The sequence below is a fragment of the Lacerta agilis genome, chromosome 17 (assembly GCF_009819535.1).
Source record: "Lacerta agilis isolate rLacAgi1 chromosome 17, rLacAgi1.pri, whole genome shotgun sequence".
Lineage (NCBI taxonomy): Eukaryota > Metazoa > Chordata > Lepidosauria > Squamata > Lacertidae > Lacerta > Lacerta agilis.
In genome coordinates, this window is record NC_046328.1 from 17,300,374 (window position 1) to 17,313,691 (window position 13,318).

General features: G+C 50.0%; 2 protein-coding genes across 2 annotated transcripts; both read right to left on the reverse strand.

The window, feature by feature from the left end:
- Window positions 1-971: 971 nt before the first annotated feature.
- On the reverse strand, window positions 972-7,444 carry LOC117061937 (coiled-coil domain-containing protein 157-like). The gene is made up of 6 exons (XM_033174936.1): window positions 7,355-7,444; window positions 2,812-2,988; window positions 2,301-2,469; window positions 1,567-1,706; window positions 1,356-1,423; window positions 972-1,266 (listed from the first exon to the last, which is right to left on the reverse strand). The coding sequence occupies exons 2-6, from the start codon at window positions 2,968-2,970 to the stop codon at window positions 999-1,001; spliced, it is 804 nt and encodes a 267-aa protein (XP_033030827.1). The 5' UTR covers window positions 2,971-2,988; window positions 7,355-7,444; the 3' UTR covers window positions 972-998.
- A 3,525-nt stretch (window positions 7,445-10,969) lies between these two features.
- LOC117061938 (coiled-coil domain-containing protein 157-like) lies at window positions 10,970-12,914 on the reverse strand. Its single transcript, XM_033174937.1, has 2 exons — window positions 12,786-12,914; window positions 10,970-11,277 (listed from the first exon to the last, which is right to left on the reverse strand). Exon 2 carries the CDS (start codon window positions 11,219-11,221, stop codon window positions 10,970-10,972), a length of 252 nt encoding a protein of 83 aa, XP_033030828.1. The 5' UTR covers window positions 11,222-11,277; window positions 12,786-12,914.
- Window positions 12,915-13,318: the final 404 nt, after the last annotated feature.

The window sequence follows — 13,318 nt, forward strand, 5'->3', positions numbered from 1 at the left end:
GGCCTGTACCTGCAGCAAACAGGTTTAGAAACATGCTTTTAAAAACAACAACAACAACAACAACAACATTGAGATTATCCAAATGTTGAACTCCGTTCACTCTGCTTTTTTGCTGTGTGTTCTTGTCTAGTATCCACACACAGCCTTTAGCAAGGAAGAGTTCTTGGCCTTTTCCACCCAAGTTAAGACCAAAAAGCATTTGGCTTCACCCCCGAGGTCAGAAAATGAGCTAAGAAAAATTGGACATTTGCATTACAGTGATAATGCTTCTTTTCTGCAGGGGATCCTTGACTGGGTCACTTCCCCTCTGAGGATCCCCTCCGCATTTCCTGTTGGAAGATGCGTGAGAGCTAAACACACAAATTAGTTACCGGTAACTAGGGAGAGGTTCCACTGGCCTCCGCCCCTCCTGGTCATCACAGTTGTGACATGCATAGCATATTGTTGAGGTTCTTACTCCCACCTTCCCAGTCTGCTTTTGGTCCAATCACACTTGGAGAACCTTCTTCACCCTGCCAAAGAATGCTAGTTCTGTGCTCAGGTGACAGTGGACTGGATTTCAGGGGAAAGAAGCTAATATCTTCTCTTTCTCGCCTCTCTGTCATTTACAAACTGTAATTGGGTTTTTTTGGGGGGGGAGGGGGGTTGATTTTTAAAAATTGAAGCCAAATTCCCCACGCTATTGTGGGTTTTATTTTTGCAGGGAGGTTACTACACCTGGCAACTCAGAGCAGGGCAAAAGACACAGAAAGATGGTTCCTGCATCCTTGCCTTAGTGAACTCATCAATTACCTATAAAGACTTTGGTGAGGCTCAACTGGTTGGGTCACCATTGCAAAGGTGCATGACCACCTGAACACAGGAACAGCATTGCACCGATGATTATTTGCGGCCAGGGAGAGGTGCAGCCGTTTGGTCTCCCTTCGCCACCCCCACCCCCGTTTTGCTTTGGAAATGTTGGCAACCTTCTGAACTTGCTCAGCAGGGCCTTTTTATTGTTATTTCTGGTGTTTCCTGTTGCAACGGGCCGAGTGGCCCGGGGTCTTGCTTTTCCCTTTCCCCCGGGTGTGGGTTCGGATGGCTGGTTCCTCGGAGACAAAGGTGAACGGGTTTGACTGCTGGCCGCTGAGAGCCCTTCGGAAGGGGGAGCCGTTCTTCGAGGCACTGCGGGTGCCCTTAGATCTGTTTGGGACCGGGCTGCCTGGGCTCTTGGGGCTGGCAGGAGGCCTCAGCGTTGCTCCTTGGGCACTCGTCTGTGCGGGATGCCTGCAGATGGAGTGGAAGCAAAGGGGGGGGGGTGAGGAAGGGCCTTTCTTCGTTCATGGTTGGAGGATGCTTCAAACCAGAACACTCACCTGGTAGGCATGTGAATCCCACTGTCTTGGGGAGAGGAAAGATTCCACAGCTGGGTTGGAGGGAAAAGCTGCAGAGAGAGGAATTCCATATTGAACTCCGGTACTTTAGGAGATGGGGGACACCTCTGTTTTACTTATTTATAAAACAATTTATATACAGCCAACCCCCAATTTGTGCCTGTCACAATGGCTCCTCCCATTTTGGTGGTACCTTAGGCCCTTCCTGCTGCGCTGCCTCTCTCATTTTGGCCACTGCGCTTCGGAGGCGCGTGTTCTCTTCCTCCAGGATGCTGATACGAATGTTGTTGGCCTGCAGCTGCTTGCCCATGTCTTCCATGACGTCCCCAGTGCCTGCGACAGAGCCAGCGAGGACGGACTGGGCATCACGGTCTCACAGCATTGAAATGGGGGGGGGGGGTCAAGGCCAGACCCTCAACTCAGCAGCCCCTTTATCTTCCCTAAACTATCCCTTTCAGATTACTAAGGAAGAGCACATCTGGACACAGGAAGGTTCCCCATAGTGAGTTAGACCATTGCCCCATCTTGCTCAATATTGCCTACTCAGGCCGGCAGCAGCTCTCCAGGGTTTCAGGCAGGAGACCCCTGGAAACTGAACCTGGGACCTTCTGCCACTGAGCCTGTTATTCGCTTATGTGCTTATTTAGGGAAACAGTTTTTGATAAACAACAGATGTTACCTAATGGTGAGAGGTTATTAGCCATGCCAGTGACTGGGAATCACAGATAGGTCCTTCTTGCAGGGTTCCCTTGGGGGCATCTGGTTGGGCACTGCGAAATCAGGATGTTGGGACCAGATGGGTCCCCTTTGGCCAGATCCAGCACCCAGGCTGATGATGTCCTTAGGTAAAACCTTCAAGCCTCTCCCCTTCCTCCCAACAGCTCCTCCCCCTGACACAGGGGACCTCCCTTCCCTTGGCCTCCTTACGTTCAAACTGTGCCTCAACAGGCATGTGAAGGTCCGGGAAGAAGACCAGCAGCCTCTCCCTGTCCTTCAGCTCCTCAACCAGCTCTCTCAGCTCAGAGACAGTTGTCTGCAGCTCAGACACATGCTGCTCCAAGCTCAGCTTTTCCTTCTGCGCTTGCTCTGCCAGCTTCTGCAATGAGACAGGAGGGGTGCGGTTAAACCTGGTGCCCTCCAGCTTCTTTGGACTACGACTCCCATCAGCCCCAGCCAACACAGTCATAGGATGCTGGGGCTGTTGGGAGCATGGCTGATGGGAGTGGTAGTCCAAAACAGCCGGAGGCCACCAGGTTGGCAAAAGCTGGCATAGATTATGGCGTATGAAAGTTTAACATGGCAAAACGGCTAGAAAATTTTTCGCCGCAGTTTGATGAGAATTCTCATCCTCTGTGCAATTCGTCCTGCGCTGGGGAGACATGGCCTGGGTCTCGCCAGAGGAGCCCATGTCAGGCATCCCTGCCCACTTCCTACAGACCTGCTGGGCTGCCACCTGGTGCTGGATCTCCCACTTCTCCTCCTGCATCTCCTTCAGCCTCTCATTCAAGATGTAATGGTCCTCCTCCCTGTCAGCCAGGCTGGTCTTCAGCTGCTCACACTCCTGGTCCAAATTATCCAGCTGCTTCATCAGAGTCATTTGCTTGGTCTGCAGGGACTTCAGCACGAGAGGGAGAGATCTTGTTAGTTTTGACTCAACAGATGCAAGGTGGAAAGCCAATGACCGGCCGATTCGTCACGTCGAAGGGACAGGTTGTAAACGGTGGGGGATGACAGGTTAAAGGCACCCCGGTTTGCATTCTGCAGGATGAAAGATTCCCTGCGTGAAACCCTGGAGAGCCGCTGCCAGTCAGTGCAGACAGCACTGAGCTAGGTGGACCAATGGTTTCACTCTGGGCTAGCTCCACTGGTAGAGCATGAGACTTCATCTCAGGGTTGTGGGTTCAAGCACCACCTTGGTCAAAAGATTCCTGAATTGCAGGGGATTGGACTAGATCAGTGTTTCCCAAACTTGGGTCTCCAGCTGCTTTTGGACTACAACTCCCATCATCCCTAGCTAGCAGGACCAGTGGGCAAGGCTGATGGGAACTGTAGTCCAAAAAAACCCCAACAGCTGGAAGTGTGGGAAACCCTAGATTAGATGGTCCCTTCCATCTCTATGATTCTGTAATTCTAAGAAGATTCCTATGAGCTGCAATGGGGAATGAGATCCGACCCGCTTCCTCCACCATGGGGCTGCTGGGAGTTAGTCAGTGTGGTGTATTGGTTAAGAGTGTTGGACTAGGACCTGGGAGACCAGGTTTCGCACCCCCACTTGGCTATGAAGCTCACTGGGTGACCTTGGGCCAGTCCTATCTACCTTGTAGGTTGGTTGTAGGGAGGAGAACTAGTATGTAAGCCACCTTGAGCTCCTTATAAGAAAAGGGGGGAGATAAATGAAATAAATAACAGCATCAAAGATAGGTTGCCCACCCTTATGCCCCTAGAAATGAGAGCATCCTGATTGCCCCCAGCCACACCTCTTTGTGTCGGAGCACGCTCTCAGCTTTGGCCTTCTCCTTCTCCAGCTCAGTGATGGCCCCATTTAGCTGCTGCTTGGTACTCTCTAGTTGGCTCGTGAGGACCGCAAGCTGGTCTTTCAGCTTGTCCACCTCTGCTTTGCACACCTTCATCTCCCTTAACTCCTGCAACATCTCGCGCTTCGATCGCTCTGGGGAATGCACAATAGCTCAAGAGCAGCATGCCACAAATAATAATAATAAAATTATTAATAATAAACCTTTATTGTCACTACACCACCTGTGTGCAGTGAAATTAAACGAGCCCCCCCCCCCATACACTCAGTCTTGTTCGCACTCTGTGTGCTTGTCGGAAGTCAATTGCACCACTATTTTTTTTCCATTCAGCAGCCCAACAGCCCACAGATAAAAACTGTTCTTTAACCTGTTGGTGCGGCTGACTATACTTCTAGTGGTTTGCAATTTCAGGTTTCAGGCAAGGAAGCAAGAGTCAGACTAGCCCCAGAGGCTGGCTCTTAAATGCAGTGGTACCTTGGCTCTTGAACTTAATCCATTCTGGGAGTCCATTCGACTCCTGATATGGTTAAAAAATCAAGGCGCAGCTTCCGATTGGCTGCAGCAGCTTCCTGCACTCAATCAGAAGTTGCGGAAACTGTGTTGGACGTTCGGCTTCCAAAAAACATTTGTAAACCGGAACACTTCCGTGTTCGCGGTGTTTGGGAGCCAAAACATGAGTGCCAGGGCGTTCGAGAACCAAGGTACGGCTGTTAAATGGCAAAAAGCGGTGGCCACAATCCAACACAGTTACTCGGAAATAAGCGCCGTAGCATTTCCATTCATTCTTTCAGCAGGCTGAAAAAGGCTCCCCACTATAGACCACTTTGGCAAATAATAATAATAATAGTAGTAGTAGTAGTAGTAGTACCCCTCCCATCTGACTGGGTTGCCCTTGCCACTCTGGGCAACTTCCAGCATATACAGAAACATAATAAAACATCAAACATTAAAAAAACTTCCCAATACAGGGCTGCCTTCGGATGACTTCAAAAGATTGTATAGTTACTTGACGTCTAATGGGAGGGCGTTCCACAGGGTGGGTGCCACTACGAGAAGGCCCTCTGCCTGGTTCCCTGTAGCCTCACTTCTTGCAGGGAGGGAACCGCCAGAAGGCCCTCAATAGAGTCGGGGCTGAACGACGGAGGCAGAGACGCTCCTTCAGGTATTCACCTGAGGCTGGGGGGGGGGGCTGGCCACCCTCTCAGCCTCCACATGGAAGAGGAAGCAAGCTTGTTTCCTGTTGCTCCAGAGGGTAGGATCCGAACCATCAGTTTCAAATGACAGGAAAGAAGTTTCCGACGAAACATTCGGAAGAATTCCTCGATGGCAAAAGGACAGTGGAACAGACACCCTTGGAAGGTGGCAGACTCTCATTTGTGGGGTTGGACGGCCATCTGCCAAGGTTTATTTAAATGTGATTTCTACATCGCAGGGGCATGGAATGGATGACCCTTGGGGACCCCTTCCAACTCTACAGTTCTATGATCCCTCTTTCCTCCATCTGCAGTACAGAGAAAATGACACTGGTCTATTATTTGGGGCAGTTAGAAGGACTGCAAGAAGATACTACTTTCCCCCCCAGTCAAGCAGTGTATTTTGTGAAATAAATTAAATTAAATGTTCTGAATCTTGGGAATGGCCTGTATGAAATGCTGCCTGGTGTTCCTCTTACCCAGCCCTTGGATGGTGTCTTCCTGCCATTGGAGCTTCTCTTTCAAGGTGGAAATGTTCTGGTCCAAGGCAGCGGCTTCTAGAAGTAGTCAAACAATGTCACCGGTCAGCATGGACCGTAGAGGAAGACAGGAAGCTGCCTTATGCTGAGCCAGACCCATCGATCCAGGTAGCTCGGTGTGTCTGCACTGACAGCACGTTGTTGAGACGGAAGCTGAGACGGAAATGCAGGAGCATCTCAGTTGACTGCGTCCAAGTGGGCCCTTCGGAATCAAAGGTTTGGGACAGGCTTGGGGTCACATCCACACCATACATCTAAAGGACATGGTTTCCCTCAAAGAGTCCTGGGAACTATAGTTTGTTGAGGGAGTGTAGCTCTCTGAGGGGCAAACTATAGCTCCCATGATTCTTTGCAGGAAGCCATGTGCTCTAAAGATATGTATGCGCAGCCACAGCCTGGCAGGTATCTGAATGGAGAATGGGCAACCTGTTGCCCTCCGGATGCTGTTGCACACCTAAATTGCAGGTTCAATCCCCATAAGGGACAACTGCAACATTCCTGCATTGCAGGGGGTTGGACCTGATGATCCACAGGGTCCCTTCCGTCATGATTCCCATCTTCCCGGACAACTGGCTGTGCTGGCTGTAGCTGTTGACAATCACAGTCCCTGGGGGTCTCAAATTTCAGTGGTGCCCTGTGCAATGCCAAAATTCAGTATCCCCTGCCTTGCACCTTCCTGTCTACAACATATTTGTGGCACCCCTGAGGCTCCACACCCAGTGCGACTGAACTGGACCAGTCGCACTCCATTAAATGCGCCTGACAGTTGGAGTCCAAAAACATCCACTGGACAAGTTTCAAGATGGGACTAACTATACAGCCGAACCTCGGAAGTTGAACGGAATCTGTTCCACAAGTCTGTTCAACTTTCAAAATGTTTGGAAACCAAGGCATGGCTTCCAATTTGTTTCCGATTGCGCAGGCAACAATAGTGGAAGCCTCGCCGGACATTCGGCTTCCAAAAAAATGTTCAAAAACTGGAACGCTCACTTCTGATTTTCAATCGTCCGGGAGCTGGAACGTTCGAATCCCAAGGCGTTCGGGGACCAAGGTACGACTTTTTGTTCAACATATAATACGTTAGAAATGCTAGATTCTTTGTCCCGCTCCTCTCTAGCTTCTGCTTCTGCCTCTGATTCTTGACTTCTCTCTGCCACAGACTCTCCCTGCTCACTAAACCCTGTTGCCTCTTCAGCTTCTGAGATGCACCCCCCCCCGTCTGCTCCCTCTTCTCCCTCTGACCACTCACCCTACTCCAATCCCCTGGGGGTTCCCTTGGGGATTCCCCAGCTGGTGCCTCCCACCACTCCTCAGCATCCAGCCATTCTGTGACATAGAATTTCACTTCTGAGAGGGAGGAGGAGGAGGAGTTTGGATTTGATATCCCACTTTATCACTACCCTAAGGAGTCTCAAAGCAGCTAACAATCTCCTTTCCCTTCCTCCCCCACAACAAACCCTCTGTGAGGTGAGTGGGGCTGAGAGACTTCAGAGAAGTGTGACTAGCCCAAGGTCACCCAGCAGCTGCATGTGGAGGAGCGGAGACGTGAACCCGGTTCACCAGATTACGAGTCCACTGCTCTTAGCCACTATACCACACTAGCTCCCAGGGATTCCCTGGGAGAAGCCATGACTGTGAAAATGGTACAAACTTGCTTTAAATACATGGCGTGGATGTGAGCTGGCTTAAAGAAAGAGACGGGAAAGGATGCTCACTTTTCTGGAGGTCCTCCTTGCCCATCCTCAGGGTGGCCATCATCTGCAGGCTCTCCGTATTCCTTCTTTCAAACGCCCGCTCCGCCTCCTTCCTCTTCTGCTCCTGCTCCTCTCTTTCCTTCTGAAGGCGGCTGTCAAAAGTCTCCAGCTGCCTCTTGAGCTCGCCCTTCTCCCTCTCGGACTCTTCCAGCTCCCCCTTCAGAGGGTTGATGAGTTCCATCAGCTTCCGGAGGTGCTTGTTGATCCGGGAGAGGTCCTTGCTTTGCTCGGACGCCCAGTAGCTGATGTCCACGGCCGTGAGCGGCTTGCGGCCCAGAGTCTCCTCCACCATCTCCAGGAACCTGCTCAGAGACGACGGGAGGTTCTGGCTGTTGCAGATGCCGATGATGGCGCTGCCCACTTCCCGGAGGCTGAGCTGCGCCCTCTCGCACGCGTCGCAAGGCACCAGGGATGACTCGATGGTCTGACAGTGGGTGCTGCAGATGGGCTTGGTGGCCCCCCGTGCTGGTGGTGCCTCTGAGGAGGTGGCGGGGCAACTTTCCAGCAGCCTGCTGCTGGCCGATAAGGTCAAAGGGGAGGACTGAAAGCTGGGCAAAGTCACATCTGACTCCGAGAAGCAGATTTTTAAAGTCTCGTTCTCAGCTTTCGCCTCCTGGAAGGAAGCATTTGTGCCAACAGCATCCTCTCTGCTGCGTTTTTTCTAGATATAAAAGAGAAAGGGCGGCATTAACTTTCCAGGTTTTTATTTTGGGAGGATCACGTGAGAGGTTTTTTTTGGGGGGGGAGTTTGGGCATGTGTTGTGATCAGAAATGTTTGATACTGAGAACATAAGAAATACAAGAACGTAAAAAGAGACTGACTAGATCTTGTTTGGCATCCATGGCCAACTAGATGCCCCAATGTGAAGCATGACTGCAGGATGTATGTGGAAGAGCCCCCTCCCTACTTGCGATTCCTGGCAACTGGCATTCAGAGGCGTACTGACTCAGACACTGGAGGGAGAACACAGCCATTGTGGCTAGCAGCTACCAACAGCCTGATGATCCTCCATAAATTGGTCAAACCCTCTTTTAAAGCCATCCATATTGGTAGCCATTACCACATGCCCTTGTGACTGTGACTCTTAACTCTTCCCAAGGATTCAAATGACGGCAGCTTGGCCTGTGCTGATAGCAGAAATGGTTGACCCCCCCCCACCTTTCCACCCATAGAAGTGCTGAAGGAGCTTTTCCAGCACTGAGCTTATGATGGAAGATCATTTATATCTTGCTTGCCTGTTTGGATACCTGCAGTGCTTTATGGTGCTGTAGTGTGATCAACGCAACAAGGTGTGGGTGGGGCCCTGCGACCTTCCAGTTATCGATGGACATCCAGCTCCCATCAGCCCCAGTCAGCATGGCTACTGGTTGACTCAGGGATAATGGGAGTTGTAGTCCAGAAACATCCAGAGAGCCACACATTCCCCATCCTTGTTGCAGCCTGTGAAACAGAAAACCCTCCCTGTCACTGATTTTGGCAGCCTCAAACTACAGCCTAAGTTTGTGATTATATGTTGACAGGTGGGTATTGCCATCTCCAACTCCTCGAAAGATTCCATCAACGGTGCCTACAAAAAATTATACACATCACTTGGGAAGACAGGCGAACTAATGCCAGTATACTGGAAGAAGCAAAGCTCACCAGTGTCGAAGCAATGTTTCTTCAACATCAACTTCGTTGGACTGGTGATGTTGTTTGGATGCCTGATTATTGTCTTTCAAAGAAACTACTTTATTCCGAACTTAAAAATGGAAAGTGTAATGCTGGCAGTCAACAAAAGAGGTTTAAAGACTCGCTTAAGGCAAATCTAAAAATATGTAGTATAAACACTGAGAACTGGGAAACACTGGCCTGCGAGCGCTCCAATTGGAGAACAGCCTTTACCAAAGGTGTCTTGGACTTTGAAGACACTCGAACTCAGGACGAAAGGGAGAAACGTGCTAAGAGGAAGGCACACTTGGCAAACCCTCACCGTGGTCAACTCCCACTGTGGAAGGATGTGTGGATCCAGAATTAGCCACAGTCACTTACGGACTCACTGTTAAAACAGTGTTTATGGAAGACAATCTTACTCGGCTACAAGTGATCGCCAAAGAAGAAAGAAGAAGATCGGATTGGAACCTCAAGCACCTATACAGCCAGCCCTGCATCTCATGGGGGTCTTTCAGCAGCAGACCTCCCTGGTGCTTTCACATTTGAATGGAAATATTCTTGGTACTTTCCCATTGCTTGGAGAAGGGAGATAAACCACACCTATCTGGCCACAGTAAATTTTGCTCAGTGTGCATGCAGAAGCAGACCAGCCCACCTGGGCAGCCTACCTCAGAAGCCAGCTGCTGGTAGAGGGATCCCAATTTCAGCATGCTGTTCCAGTACTTCTTCACAGCCAGCCCCATAGACATGCATGGTCCTGCTGTTCTTGATGGGGGCACGGCTTGTTCACTGATTAGGTTCTCTGTGTATCTGGTGAAGCTTTGGAGCAGCAGCAGCAACCTTCAGAGGACAGAAAGGACACCCTGCTTTAGTTTTGTAGTTTGTGTTTGAACCCCAATTTTCTTTCCAAACGGAAGCCCAAAGCAGCTACTGGCAGCAGACCAAAAAATGTTCTCAAAACCAACCACCACACCCTCCAATGTGTTCTGGGCCAGGTGAAGTTTCCAGACAGGATTGTAGGAAGCTGCCATTGGTCCATCTAGCTCAGTACTGTCTACACTGACTGGCAGCAGCTCTCCAGGGTTTTCAGACAGTGGTCTCTCTCAACCCTACCTGGAGGTGCTAGGAATGGAACCTGGCACTGCTCTGCCACTGAGCTACAGCCCCTCTTTTAAAGAAAACCCCATATATTGTGGGATATAACATAAGCAGTCAAGTACAACACTTCCTGTTTGCCTAGAGTGGACACAGGTGGGGATATTGATCCAACCAGTTGAACTTCCTGTTACACCTGGTCTGGAGCATCCTCCCCCCGCATGTGACCAGGTAGGTGGGCATGACCCTTGGACATCCCACAAAAGGTAAAGTCATGCGGCTACCTTCCTCTCTTGATGCCTTTTCTTCTCTTGGACTGCACTGCTGGCTCTCTGCCAGCAGCACATGGGCCCATCCTTACAAGGATGTAAGCCACACTGCATCTGTAACTACAAGCTAAAGCCTGCCTTCAGGGATCCAACTGCGAACTGAATGTGAGTAAACTTCTTATTACTTTTAAAAGAAGCTTCTTGTGTCTTTATTCTTTTTAGGAGGGATAAAAGGGGTCTTACCAGGAACATACTTCAATCTGAACAAAGCCAGATTGGATTGCTTAAGTAAAGAGATTCAAACGAATCTACCAACTAGCTTTCTGCTGCGTAAAGGGGAATGAGCTCTGCTATATATGTGTGACTCACTAGCGTGAGTTAGGAAGGAAAATATTTAATCAATATAGCCTCTCCTAGTATCCACAACATTCCCACATATATAATGGATGCAGTAATCTAATTCAAAACCTGGCGCCTCCTGCATTCAATGGGGTTTACTTCCGTTCCAAGTTAAGAGTGGCTCAACAAGGAATCATTGCAGAACCACCAGACCTACCCTCACCTGTCAATCACTAGTTCCAGAAGAACCACGTGGGAATGATGAGTAAATTCAGGGTCATTCTGTGCAAAGTCGTAGTGCTCAAGCAAAGCAACCAGGTCCAGGTCACAGGACAACTTATCAGGAAACTTCCAGGACGGGTAGCGCACGGCCCCGGCTCGGGTGAAGACGCTGAGGATGATTCCCTGCAGATCCGTGATGTCCTTCCGCAGACTCTCCATGTAGTTTTGGTTAACCAGCAAGGTCACCATGTTGCCACACTGATGTCATTCCACCAACCACCAACCGGGTCTTAGGGCAGATGTTCCTGGGAAAGGCAAAAGCAAGACCACCTACCTTCATCAGGCTAGTCAAGGCAGGGGGAAAGTCGCAAGAGGGGAAAGGTTAAGTTTCCTTCCTGAGTTCCCTACAGATCATGCCCCAACTATATTACAAGCATGGGGAACCTGAGGCCTCAGGTTTGAATGTAGCCTTTCAGCCGCCCCTTATCCAGCTCTCAAAGCGTTCCCCAGGCCACATTCCTCCCTAACCCTGATTTCACTAGACTGTACATCCAGAAAAACTGTGATACACTAGAGTTTGCAGCGGCATAAATTTTCCCAATAAACACTATTTTTCTCTGCTACTTTAAAGCAGTTTACAAAACACATTGTCTTGTCGGCAGTCTCAAAAACTGCCTTGCAAAGTAGGCATGATTAACTTAATTTGCTCCCTGCTTGCTAAATTTTGCTGCGTCTTGCAACCTAAAGTGATGGCCTCTTAAAACTAGCATTTGGCAGGCATGCTACTGCATAAAATGGGATGCAATGCTCCTACACACATTTTATTAGGAAGCAACCTGCACACAAGGAAACCAACTCCCAGGACATTGTGCATACTAAAGGTAAAGGACCCCTGGAAGGTTAAGTCCAGTCAAAGGCGACTATGGAGTTGGGGTGTTCATCTTGCTTTCAAGCCTAGGGAGCCGGCATTTGTCCACAGGCAGCTTTCTGGGTCATGTGGTCAGCAGGACTAAACTGCTTCTGGCGCAACGGAATACAGTGATGGAAACTAGAGCGCACGGAAATGCCGTCTACCTTCCTGCCACAGCAATACCTATTTATCTACAGTGGTACCTCAGATTACATACGCTTCAGGTTACAGACTCCGCTAACCCAGAAATAATGCTTCAGGTTAAGAACTTTGCTTCAGGATAAGAACAGAAATCGTGCTCTAGTGGCGCAGCGGTAGTGGGAGGCCCCATTAGCTAAAGTGGTGCTTCAGGTTAAGAACATTTTCAGGTTAAGAACGGACCTCCGGAACAAATTAAGTACTTAACCAGAGGTACCACTGTACTTGCACTGGTGTGCTTTCAAACTGCTAGGTTGGCAGGAGCTGGGACAGAGCAACAGGAGTTCACCCCGTCATGGGGATTTGAACGGCCGACCTTCCAATCGGCTAGCGCTAGCCCAAGAGGCTCAGTGGTTTTAGACCACAGCACCTTTGTGCATACTAAGTTAGCATTTCCTATAAATGCTAAATATGATTTGTTAGGATTGTTAACAGCACCCCTGGGGTGGGAGGAGGAGGAGGAAGGAAGGAAGGAAGGCACTCTGCACATGCTCGGACACACACTTGCTGAAGTGCCTTTAAAGGGTCTACAGTATATTGCGGTGGGGGGGAGTGGATCTCCACCAAGGAGGGTTGATGGGAGGAGGGTCCTGACTGGGGTACAGTGCCAGGCTGACTAGCAGAGGCAGCCACGAGTAGCCCAGGCTGGCGAAGAGGCTCAGCCGCGGGGGAGGGGGAATCCCTTTTGCCAATAGACTTCCTCACCTTCCCGCCCAAAGGAGGGACGAGGTGGGCAAGACCCACCTGCCAAACAGCCGCCGCCGCAGCCAGGCTCTTCCGCTCTTCCCAAGCCTCCGCTGCCATGGCAACCCCGAGCTTCTTAGGCGCGCCCTCTTTGCAACTGAGCGGATAAGCCCCGCCCTCCTTCATTCTCTATAGAGATATAGGAAAACCTGCTTTTCACAAAACGTTAGGTTCACGTTTGACCAGTCGCTCTATGCAGAGCGGAGCCATGTTAGGGAAGGAATCCGGGAGGGCAGGGGGATGTCTAAATGTCTTCCGACACTTCGAAGATCCAACATCCAAGATATTTATTGTGGCACTTTAGAGACCTAAGGGATGTACATACTGCGATAGCAGAGTTTCCTTGATCAGATGCATTGAAGTTGGATAATTGGGCTGTTAGAAGAACGAAATCCGGGTGGGAGGGGAGGGATGTGAGGAAAAGAATGCAAAAACGGAAAGTCTGACAAACTGTTTTTAAAAATCAGATGCACGCAAAAAAAAAATAAAAAATG

Coding starts and splice junctions, on each gene's coding strand:
- LOC117061937 (XM_033174936.1), bottom strand. CDS start 2,970: ATGACTCTGATGAAGCAGCTGGATAATTTGGACCAGGAGTGTGAGCAG. Junction 1,424..1,566: donor CGCAGCAGGAAGGGCCTAAG/GTACCACCAAAA, acceptor CTCTCTCTGCAG/CTTTTCCCTCCAACCCAGCT. Junction 1,267..1,355: donor GGGATTCACATGCCTACCAG/GTGAGTGTTCTG, acceptor CTCCATCTGCAG/GCATCCCGCACAGACGAGTG.
- LOC117061938 (XM_033174937.1), bottom strand. CDS start 11,221: ATGGTGACCTTGCTGGTTAACCAAAACTACATGGAGAGTCTGCGGAAG.